Consider the following 12,247-nt stretch of genomic DNA (forward strand, 5'->3'; position numbering starts at 1 on the left):
TAGCCAAAATTAGAAAAGCAACGAGTGATAAGTGTTCATTATATAAAAAATTTAGAACTTTGTATCTATCGCTAAATTAACATTCTAAGTTTAGTAACAATAATCAAGGATTAACCATCCAATAAAATTGAGGTCAAGCGCATCTCTCCCGTTACAACAATCTAATTATGTTTCCTCATACTTGTTTATAAACACAAACATGAATTTATTAGTTTCTTAAAATCAAACCTAATCAACATAGAAGAAGAAAAAATGGAAGTCTCAAAATACTTATCTCTATTTGCTATATACATCATTTTATTACACAACCTAATTACCTTTGCACAAGGCAATGACCAAATCAACAAAGTATGTGAAAAAACACCTAACAAAGATCTATGTACCCAAATCCTTACTTCGGACCCATTGAGCGAATTCGCGACTATGCCTGACCTAGCTATGATATCACTAAGAGTGGCCGCTTCCAACGCAACAGGAATACTAACCGATGTGAAAATAATGATTGATGATCCGGATTTGGACCCCGAAGTTCAACAAGGTTTGGCCGATTGTAAGGAGACGTTATTGGACGCGGAAGGTCAACTTGAAGATAGTATCGCTGCGATTTTGTCAAACACAAAAAATGATATTCAATTATGGTTGCAAGCAGCATTGGCTGCAATTGATACATGTGATGCTTCAATTCCTGGTGATGATGATATTCTCTCTAAAAGAAGTGTAGCATTTCGTGAATTGTGCAACATTGCTGTTGCCATTAGTAAGAATTTGGGCACTGATGATCAAGCCTAAATTACATTATAATATTAGTATCATTGCCTTTTCTTTTTGTTGTGTTTTAAAAATTACAAATGTGAGATTTATTCAACATTGAAGTTTTGAATTCTAATTGAGAGTAGAAATAAAAAAGTATTATACCATATTGTATTGAATTGGTCATACAGTACATGCCTCAATCGTGTAGGCAAAAATATTTGATTGGTGTTTCTTTTCTCCTTTAATTTTTTTTGTTATGAACTTTTTGTATAAATGTTGTTTGATCTACATCAAGGTTAACGCTTAAAATAGTGGTTATGCTTAATAACTTAATGCATCTATGAAATTTTAAAAATTCAATTGTTGTGTTTGGGCGGGTTTGGCTCCAAAACTCTCAACTGGTTCATACCGCAAGCGTTATTAGGAGACTATTTTTTGTCCATTTTTTCTCTAGGTTTATGTGGGTTCCGGTTGCCCGAATGACGTATTTTTTGTTTGGTTTTATCGGATTTCAAGTTTCAATTTTAGAATTGCAAATTCAAATAAAGTCTATTGAAAGATAAATAAAGATGGTTGAATAAAGCTCAAGCGTGTGATTTCGATGGTTGAAAAAAACTCAAACATGTGGTTTTAGATGATTCAACATTGACCTAATGATATCCATGAGATTTACAATTCTACCTTGTGCCAAACATTGTATACCGTGCATATTAACCACGATTTTCGAGAAACTTTGAAAATGAACCTAAACATTGTCATTTCTCTTCAAATTCAAAGAAAGTTTGTTGGACCTTTCCCAAAAATCTTGAAGAGTGACATTTCATCTTTTGTACTTTCCTCCATAATGGTTGGGAGATTCTCATACATTATCAATGTCATGTTCAAGTGCATAACACATTACTAGCTAGTAATCGCAAACATTAAAAGAAACACTCATACAATAATGTGTTGAAAATATCTTATGGATTCAAACTATCATCTTTAATCATGTATCTAAATTTAATATCTAAATACATTCCAATAAATTGATGATAAATAAATATATTTTGGTGGACAGTAAAATCATACTTAAAACATGCATGTCTATTTTTGGATATACAAATAACAAATATGTCAATAAATACGTTAATTTCATTAATTATAAGTCGTAATTCATCTTTGGATGATCTATGTATGTCTTATAATAATAAGCCTTATTAAGTTAAATGGAATTTTTATTTTGAAATTCAAAATAAAAACTTCATTAGCTTAATTACCATTAAGCCTAAACAATCATCATATTATTAAGGCACCTTTCATTTAAAGTCAAACTATTCACATAAATCAAATTTAGTAGATTAATTAAAATAAACCAATAGTGGTGTGTCAAAATAAGTTACCGAAAAATTTAACAATGTTACATATATGCATAAAGTATGATAGGTGTGATAATTTGGTGGCCAACCCAAACTTTTCTTAACCTCGTGTCAGGTTCATATTTAAGCATTCATTTCTGTCTTTTTATATGTGTGTAAGGCAGAGATGGGACAAATCCAAAATCATTGGATTGAGATGGAAGTTCAAGTTAGATTGTTCATTCGCCCCTAATGTATCATATTTAATCTATTATGAACTCTAGAAAAATATTATTTGCAAAAAATGTATGAATTAAAATTTGTTTAAACTTAATTTTAATTTTAATGAGATCTTTATAAAAAAAAAATTAGCGAGTTGTTCATTGCACCTTTAGTAGTGCTCTCAAACACTATGAAATTTTTTAAAATGTTCCTCTCGTGCTGTCTGGGATTTTAGAATTCGGACGCACCACATAATAAAAGAGAGCTCAAGTTCATTTAAAACACTCAGAATGCACCAAAAAAATGTTATTTGGATTTCAAAATCTAGACGCACCACATATTACAAGATGGCTCAAGCTCATCCAAGATGTTCATAATGCACAAAAATTATTCTCCAGGTTTCAAATTCCGTACATGTCATTTTCCCTAAAATTTTAATATTTTAAATTCAATTTTTGTTCAGATTTTGAAATTTAAAAGCACCACATATGACGAAAATGATATGATATTGTCATTAGATAATGAATTCGGATTCCAATATCTAAACATAATTATGCATTTGAGTTTTAAAATTGGGACGGTTTATGAAGGACATTTTCATAATACTAAGGGTTTTAGAGCACTACTAAGGATGCAATGAGCAACCTCAAAAATTATTTATAGTAGGGCGCATAAGCCTTTTTATAAATGCTCCAGAGTGTTGGATAAAAGGTCGTGATCGCAAAATTTACCATTGAGGTGTTATATTTGCGAAAACAGGGTCAGCCGAATCAAACTGGAGACCACATATTAATCAGAAAATAAGCCCAAATTTTTTTACTAAAATTATAATTATAATAATTGAAATAACACATAAAAAAATATAATTATATTAATAAAAAATATATTTAATTATAATTATTTTGACTTTCATCAATCTAATTTTTTTAATGTATTGAGTTTTTATCATAATAATTTTTTACTTATTGGATTTTTGTATAATATTTTTTATGTTTATTAATATTAATGTAAAAAATAGACTTTTCAAAATTTATGGGCCCTCCAAAATTTAGGATCTTGTGCTGTAGAATCGACAGCTGCTCCTGCATAAGGCAGAGTCTGTGCGAAAATATAGACAATATCACAAATCTTGATCTGGAAAGCAATTATAAGACTTTGATAGGTATGATTTGTCCTAATAGTATGGAGGATTATAGTGTCTGTTTGTTTTAGCTTTAAAAAGTAATTTTTTTATGTATTCTCAAAAATGATTTTAATAATAATATTTTTTAAATATTAAAAAAAATTAAATTTGTTTTTAATTAAAGACTAATTTTCACATTGTAAAATATAAATATATATTATTGAAGATGAAAATATAGACAAAATCAATTTCTTTTTTTAAAAAAAATGATGTATCTCAAAAATAGTTTTTATATAAAAGCTATTTGAGTTTTTTTTTTGTGAAAACTAAGATAAATTTAAGTGATTTTTGTAATTTTGATATCTAGTTTCATTTTTTAGAAAAATAATAAAATATATATATAGTAACATTTCTATTTTTCATTCGAAGTTTTTTTTTTTTAAATGTTAATTTTTTTAAACAATAAATATGAAACATTATAAAAATTATTTTTTTTAAAAATAAAACAGACTCATAGTATGCCAACCTTAATCAGTTGAATTAGTTACATGACTACGATGGATTATCACTTCAAATCCAATCATAATAAATGCGAAAGAAGTCAATGTATAAATTAACTAGTCAATTGCACTCTCAATTTAAATTTTTTGAAGCTAGTCATCCTTGAGAATTCTTACTCATATAAATTGAATTTTTTTATTGATGAACCTACTCAATTTTTCTTCCCTCAGACCTAATAGAATTTTTTTTTTTTAAATTTCTTAATGACTTTCTAGCGCACCACGCAAAAATACTAAAATGTTCCTAGATTTTAGAGATTTATCTTCGAACGTACCAAATATTTATTAAAACATCACTTATTTCGAAGATGCATATGAATAATGTCAAATGGCTATTTCCAAAATTTTACGTAGCAAAAGGCATAAAAATATAATTGAAAAATACCAACTTGACAAAATAAAATTTCATTGATATCATAAAATCAGCAATACATAAGGGATTTTAATATAGATCAAACATTTCACTTCAACATCCAGGTGGACGTTGTAACATCTTGATAATGTCATAGACTGATCTTGAAATAGTCGCTCCAGCTCGATCAGAACTTTTAATTCTAAACGGAAGAAGGTTATCCACATAACTCGTTAATCAGCGGCCATCTTCAGCTCATGGTTGTTGAACTCAAGCTTTCCTTATTCACAATTTTGTGATTGTCGCCATATGGTAGAAGGTCCTGCAGCGTGTATTGCAAATCTTCAAGAGGGGCGTACTAGGTATCTTAAATGGACATTCACATTTTCTTGAACCGATTTCATCTCGTTTGAAATTTCAGAGAGGCGGTATATATTTATCACTTATTTTGCATCCTAATGAATACCTCTTGAAACAGCAAAAAATATTATAGAACTTTGCCGTTTTTGTTAAACTGCCAAAGAATGTTGAATTATAATAGCATAGGGATCAACGTTCATGTTATTTTACCATTATTTATTCAATTATTTCTCCTAAACAGCTGCACAAAGCGTTAAACAACGCCGATCATTGGAGTATTATGCAAGAATTTTCCAAAAAGAAAAACTTATTGACATGTAATAACAATTGATGGATCAAATTACTTGTTTCAAAGGAAAAAAATTTCTCCCAAATAAGTAATAAGAAAATTACACAGCTACTGCAATTCACTATCATTGAAGTTACAGAAGTTATTATAGTTAAGAAACTTAACTAACTTTCAAATTTCCAACTACTATTCTTCCTGTCACAAATAAATACTATTTGATGAATTACTTACCATTACTGCACAATAATCATGTCTACAATTTAAGGATATTTACGTAACAAAGTTATTATTAAGCAATTGAGTGGAAGGCAGAGACAATTGAAGTAGTTTCGTGAACCAAAAGGTTGCATTGATAGAACTTGATTGCCATTAAATAACAGTAAGTGAAAAATGTATTAATAGTTTAATGTATTCATCTATCATCTAGAAAAGGCCTCAAGGTTTTCATGGTCCAAATCAAGAGGGTAATTAAGTCTTTTGGATATTGATGAGTTAAGGAATCAGAAAAGACACAACAATATTGTGATGTTTTGTTAGCTAATAGCAACAATATTGAGGTTTTAATATAAGGAACAGGTCACAAGCAAATGGAGTGTTCCCATGTTACAGGTACTAATAATGCTCAAGCAGAAAGGGTCACTAAACCCTCTGTTAGTACATGTCAGCATGAAACATAAGAATGTTTCTTTTCCTTCTTCTTGTGATTGAACTTCACAGAAAGGAAAAACCGACTTCGATTCCGAAATCTTACTTGTTATGAATGTGATTTTCGCTTCAATATGATTCAGAGAAAGGTTTGCAGTGAGCTTGGTATCCAACCTGATCATGTCAAATCTGAGTCTGACAAGGGCGCGGCAAACGTGAAGTTAGCTTACTCTAAGCAACAACATGATAAGGGCAGAGGAACCTATGAGATGAGGAAAACAAAAAAGTCGAGTTTAATTAAGCTTTCGGATATGGAGGCTCTTCAATCACCACCTCCAAGAAGGAGTTTATCTCAATCAAAAAAGCTGTTACCTCTTCATGTTCCAACCACTGTAGCAACACCGCAAAAGCATAAGCCTTTGCTGAGAAAGTCACCCAATTACATGAAGCCTACAAGCAGTTCAGAAGCAAAAAAGGAGCTTTTACCGGTGAGTCTTCGGAATAATCAATTTGGTTCAGATGGTAAGAATCTACCACAAAAAAGTTTGAGCAAGTCAAAATCTAGCACTGCTCCTAACAAAAAAACTGCAAAAACTATGTCAAGATCTGGTGTGAATTTGGTGAGAACGTTAACAAAGACTCTTAGTTTTAAGCCAAGTAGAACTTATCCGAGAAAACCTACGGCACCGATGCTGCGTGCTGATATAGATGCACCATATAGAGCTACCTGCTCTTCAACTTTGAAAGATTCCAAGTTCCCTGAACACCTCATGCTTAATACTGGAGGCAGTGAGTCAGAGGGAGTTTTGATAATGAAGGTTTGCCCATATGCATATTGCTCTCTCAATGGAAATCATCATCCACCAGAAAAGAGGCGATTTTTGAAGACTCGGAAAAGTATAAAGATGGAAGGTTCTGGAAAATTGAAGGTGCCTTGTGAGACAAGGAAAGACTTTGATGTTGAGACGATTGTCTTTGATGGAAAACCTGCCTGTGATGAAGCTGATAGGAGTAATCCAACAAGCGTTACCTTAATACGAGAAATTGGTATAGATTTCTCTATTCAAGTCAATGATGAGGAAAGGGAAAAAGAATACAAAATGGGAAGATCTGACGCTGTCAAACACCTTGAGGATCAAGAAGGTATCAAGTTTGCCATGGAGGGGAATGGCGACATAGCAGAAGAGGAAGGTGTCTTTCTAGTAACTCCTTCTGTGCCTTGTGATCTCACCAAGTCTGAGATCAATCCCAAAATGGAATTCAAAAACTACTTTGACGCTTCTGAAATTGAAGCAGAACCCAAGGAAAGCTTTCACCAAAAACTAAACGCAGAAGATGCTGACAAAAACCACCCACCTAACAGGTTTTATGAAGGAATATGTACTGGAAGCTACGGCCATGAGGTTAGCTATGGTGAAGAACACATAGAGAATATTGAATTGGATGACATGGAATGGGAGGAGGAACAATTGTGTCCAATCAACCATAAAGAGGAGGATATTGGTTCTTCTGTCATCACACAGGAGAACGACTCAAAATTTAAGTCCCTATCAGAGGGTTTGCATGATATATTTGAAATGTGTCTAGATGACATCCTTAGCAACCATAGTGCAGACAACATGGTTGAAAAAGCACTGCAAGGCAAAGAAGAGAAAAACACATCTTTTGATGCACAACCTCGTGATACAAATTTTGTCCAAGAAACCTCGAGTGAAAGCATACAGGCTGATCATCCGTCCAACGTCACTGATCATGAGTATGACCCACCGTATTTGGAAGAGGAAGAATTTCAATTTCTGACAAGCATAGAGGATAATGTTCGAGAAATTGAAAAGCATGTGGATAACGGGGCAAGTTGCGACTCGATGGTACTTGATGAAGATACAGTTCAGAATAGTGAAGCTCACAAGATTGAAGAGAGTCGTGAAGACAACAACACAAACCTAGAGAATAATGATAAAGAAATTAGCCAAAGGAACCAAATTCTCTCATCTGATGTGCCTGAAGAGAGCACCAATATTATTCAGGACCAAGAATTACAGGAGGAAGATCAAGTTACAGCTACAAAGTTCCATACCATATGCTGCAAAGGAGATGAAGGGAAGAACACAAGCAATAATTGGCAACGGCTAGCTAAGAACAAGAGAATTATTCAAGACGTTGAGGAAATGAGAAAGATCAACCCAAGAAAGCCAAGTTTCCTGCCCTTGGTTCCTGATCCAGAACCAGAAAAGGTTGAACTGAGGCACCAAATGATAGACAATAGAAAAAATGCAGAGGAATGGATGCTTGATTTTTCACTCAGACAAGCTGTTACGAAACTTGCTCCAGCCAGGAAAAAGAAGGTTGCATTGCTTGTTGAAGCTTTTGAAACAGTAATGTCAACATCGAAATGAGAAACTCATATAAAAAACAATTCGACCATAGCTCATGCAAGACCTATTCAAGCTTGTAAGTTGTAACCAATGCATGCTACTGAGGTTTTAGAAAAGGGCCTGATCTTATATTTTCGGGAAGTGCTATCTTGCTCTGGTAGCAGAGTAAGCAGCCCAAGAGAAAGCCAATTTCCACGAGAAATCTACATGCCTGTTACAACAAGTGATTTGTTCCACATCTCCTTTTCTGAAGCATGGAGACAATTCAACTTGCAGGATTAAGGGAACATGTGAATTTGTTTTACACGGAAAGAGAAACATGAGAACGGGATTTATGGTTTCCACTAAGCTTTGTGGATTTTCTCCATTAATTTATTTGCTATATTCTGGAACCTGATATTTTAATTTCTTTAAGTTGTATTTGTTGCACTACCACTTTCATGTTATAATATAAGGAGCACAACACTCATGCTCCAAATTTGTTAGTACATTCTATTTTTCGTATAATGTAGATGCATAGGTAATATTTTGTTTATATGTTTTTTTTCTCTGGTTTTTCTATCATTCATCATCTAAAAAAAAGCTGAAATATGACTAGTGAATTGCCCTCGTGATAAATTCCAGTGATCAGTTTTGAGATTCTATAACAAATGAAAAGTAAAATATATATAATAATGTTTGACTTTTGTTGTTCAGTAATATATATATAACAAATTTCTTTACACAAGTCAAAATATTCATATTCATGAGAAAGAGCCTGATGTGATGATATGAAGTAAACAGCATAAACTACCACGCTAATACTAATAAACAAACGACAATATATATACAGAAAAAGAAAAGTTCCAATAGGGGCAACATAAGCTATATAGTTTTATTAACTACAGATCATAATGCAAATTGCAACAGAATTTTGACTTGTTTCATTAAGTTCAACTGTGTTTGATTAAGCAGAGATTACAGGTGGAACATTTATGTGCTTATTTGAGGTGAAAGAGTTATCATCAGAAATTCTGTTAACTACCATTTAAGACTAATTACCTAATATATTTATGATTACAACTAAGGTAAAAAAAACAACTGTTTGTATAAAAAACATGGCTATCATTTTAAAAAACGGAGTTTATGGATGGAACTGAATTACACAATTTATAAGTTTTTACAATCATGTAAATGGAAGATAGTTTCCACAAGAAGGCCTTACCATTCTAGGCTAAAGTATTTTACATACAATACAAGGTATCACCATTTATTTCGGTTCAGGTAAATGACTGTCAATAGCAGGAGTATCACAAATCAGAGATTCAAGCTGTGCACGATAATTTGTCAGAGGAGAGTTATGGGAAATTTGCTCTTGCAAACTTACTGTGTGGCCGCTAACATCTGTGTGTTCATTTTGTTCCGAGGCTTCTTGTGCTTTGAAGTCTTCGTGAAACAACCTAAGGGCATCTGGTGTTGACAAAGATTGCACTGATTCATACAGCTCTTGGAATTCATTTCTCTTTTCTAGTGATTCAACCAATTTCTCTTTTAACTGATTTGGAAGATGAGCAAAAGCACTTCACAGGAATAAAAAAGTGAAAGAAAAAAAAATCAAAAAATAAACTAGTGAGTTAATAACAATTTAAAATTCAATAAAGTTGCAAAATCATCTACTCTCTTCCCTCAATTCCTTATTATTATTATTAAAAGCTAAACCAGATACATCAATTATTCAATTAACCTAAAAAATAAAGCTTTGCTTATAATAAGAAACGGAAGGAGTATATGTATTATACCTAGCTACTCCTCTTACAACACCCCAGCTATAACCAGCGTGTACAGATTGTTTAAAACCGATATTGAATCCCTCTTGTGCAGAAGCTTCCTTAGCTGCTATAAGACCTTCTCGATAACCAATCTAAAGCATATGAAGAATGAAAACTAATAGCTAATCATTCTATAGAAGCAAGAAAATAAAAACACTAATTTGTTAAAATACCGTATGGAATTGGTCATGCCTCCTCTGCCACTCCCGGTCCAAATCCGATGACTTATTCACCTTGTCATCATCAGAATCACCCCACAAAGAATCATCAAGATTCAAATTATCACCATCACAATCTGAAAGCAAGCATAATACACAATTACATGCATTAAAGCAACATACTGAAAAACAATAACTTGAATGCATTTCTAATAGATTTTCCAAATCAATTCGCTGATTCAGAATCATATTTACCTTTTAATTTATCGCCGTGATCATCGGCGTGATTCGAACTTAATTCTAATTTAGAGAATTGTAAACTTTCAGCATAAAGTTCTTTAGCAAGCTTACCCTCCTCCATCTGCAATGCAACTCACACAAACTATCTTCAATAACCTAACTCAAGGACTATAATTAACCATGCTTAGTGAAAAACATTTCACTTTTCTAATTGCAATAAATTTTCTCCTTAACTAAAAACAATAAATTGTTCAGTAAGCACAAAATTTTATATCATTTTTATAGAACTTCTCAATCTGCATATTAATTAACACTAGTACACAACAAATTAAAGAGAGGAAAAAAGAATAACAATAGCAGTAACATAGAACAAGATTAAATCGAAATTCAGAAGAAAAAGAAAACACGTTCATTTTTGTAAGTGAATGAGAAATTTGCAGAATATTTTCCAGAAACAAAAAAGCAGAAACAAAATTAAAGAGTTGGGAGAGCAAAAAAGGAAAATTAGAGATAGAAAAAACATACCAAGGTGGAAGAAAGGAGAAAATATGAGATTTGATCGTAAGAGAGTTCTTCACCAAATTCTCAAATCATGCACATAGAAAGCTACTTCTCCCACCCCCACCGCCATAAAAAAAATTATAAATAGTAGTACATTCTTATTCCCATTTTATCATTTGTGAATTATAAATATTTGAACAGAATTTTGTTCCATTTTTAAAACTAGGACCCTACTCAAAAAGAACATGACGCCGTCGGAGAATCTAAAAGAAATATAAATACAAGTCCAAAAATGTTGAAAGTTTGAAGCATAATCCACTTAGCTGAGAAAATTTAGTTCAAAAGATGGCATCGATGGGAGTTTCAACGTATATATGTGATTCAAAAATTCACTGCCGGAGAATCTAAAACGTAACCAACTCCCGGCATTGCCAAATATTGGTTGGCAGTATACCTACATCTAAAACACATCATATATATTACCCTTTATGCAAAAAACACTGAATGTCTAAGCTAAGATGATTACGTAACATTCTACGCTAAGACAATATATGAATCAACGAGACGTAAAATACAAGAGAACAATTGTAAAATTTGATGATGATATATTGATTATATGTACCTAATATGAACCAAGAAAGTAGCATTATAACAATGACTATACAACCAAGAACAATACACATTAGAAATTGATAAACAATTTGTTTCAATTTTCAATTTTTGCAATTCAGGCTGCAGATTATTCTGGAAATCCATCATGATTAATCAAATCCCTAATTAATCAGTCAATCTCTTCCTCCAACAAAGAACACTACTTTTCAAACTAGAGAATCTCTCTATCAAATACAAAATTCCAAAAACACATGAGATAAAGAACATATCATACACAACTCAGAGTAACTAACACTAACACCTTAACATGAATCCAGCAACCATCATCACCAACCATAGATCACTCTTAACTTACAACATCATTAAAAAATGCACAGATCGTAACGAAGACTCCAGTGTTGCTTCCGAAACACGTAAAAGGGAGAAGTAATAGAGGGAAGTTAGAGTTTCGCGTACCTTCAAGAAGTTTCCGGCACGACGGTTCAATCGTGAGGCTCGGATCGAGGATTGGATGGAATGAGAGAGAAAGTGTAGAGAGAGAAAGTGTAGAGAGAATCGGAGATGCTGGTGTTGCCGTTTTAGATAGTGTGTTGTCGTTTTGTGAATTATTATGGTTTAGCAATTGACGATTGTGAGTTTGTGACGGCAAGGGAAAGAGAAAGTTGAGAGAGTCTCAAATTTGGTATCCAATAAGCTGAACCAAATTGATTAATGGTTTTCGGTTTTTTTTTGGGTTTTGATAAATGGGTCACCACTTCTAAAATATAATTTTGGGCTGGACTTTAAAATATGGGTTAATTTGGATATGAATTTGGTGGATAGTTATTGATTTTTTTGCACACTCCGATGACATTAGAGACTATGAAATAGAATGGAATGGAGTGGTAATTAATAAGGTTCTATTGTTTGGATTTG

General features: G+C 32.5%; 2 protein-coding genes across 3 annotated transcripts; one reads left to right on the plus strand and one right to left on the minus strand.

Moving 5' to 3' along the window:
- Window positions 1-221: 221 nt before the first annotated feature.
- On the plus strand, window positions 222-917 carry LOC131629987 (uncharacterized). The gene has a single exon (XM_058900784.1). The coding sequence runs from the start codon at window positions 253-255 to the stop codon at window positions 787-789; it is 537 nt and encodes a 178-aa protein (XP_058756767.1). The 5' UTR covers window positions 222-252; the 3' UTR covers window positions 790-917.
- An 8,179-nt stretch (window positions 918-9,096) lies between these two features.
- LOC131629986 (uncharacterized) lies at window positions 9,097-12,006 on the minus strand. Of its 2 annotated transcripts, XM_058900783.1 has the most exons (6): window positions 11,789-12,006; window positions 10,745-11,180; window positions 10,235-10,340; window positions 9,995-10,116; window positions 9,792-9,913; window positions 9,097-9,572 (listed from the first exon to the last, which is right to left on the minus strand). In XM_058900783.1, exons 3-6 carry the CDS (start codon window positions 10,338-10,340, stop codon window positions 9,263-9,265), a joined length of 660 nt encoding a protein of 219 aa, XP_058756766.1. In that variant the 5' UTR covers window positions 10,745-11,180; window positions 11,789-12,006; the 3' UTR covers window positions 9,097-9,262. The 2 variants fall into 2 exon arrangements, with proteins under 2 accessions (XP_058756766.1, XP_058756765.1); XM_058900782.1 differs by lacking the exon at window positions 10,745-11,180 and having other exon boundaries at window positions 11,789-12,004.
- Between the last annotated feature and the right edge of the window lie 241 nt (window positions 12,007-12,247).

Source organism: Vicia villosa, unplaced genomic scaffold, assembly GCF_029867415.1.
Source record: "Vicia villosa cultivar HV-30 ecotype Madison, WI unplaced genomic scaffold, Vvil1.0 ctg.000628F_1_1_3, whole genome shotgun sequence".
Classification (NCBI taxonomy): domain Eukaryota; kingdom Viridiplantae; phylum Streptophyta; class Magnoliopsida; order Fabales; family Fabaceae; genus Vicia; species Vicia villosa.

Excerpts from the sequence above, each read along its gene's own strand:
- LOC131629987 (XM_058900784.1), top strand. The coding sequence starts at position 253 with ATGGAAGTCTCAAAATACTTATCTCTATTTGCTATATACATCATTTTA.
- LOC131629986 (XM_058900783.1), bottom strand. The coding sequence starts at position 10,340 with ATGGAGGAGGGTAAGCTTGCTAAAGAACTTTATGCTGAAAGTTTACAA. Across the intron at positions 9,914-9,994 it reads GGCATGACCAATTCCATACG|ATTGGTTATCGAGAAGGTCT; the intron begins GTATTTTAACAA and ends CATATGCTTTAG. Across the intron at positions 9,573-9,791 it reads GTTGTAAGAGGAGTAGCTAG|TGCTTTTGCTCATCTTCCAA; the intron begins GTATAATACATA and ends ATTCCTGTGAAG.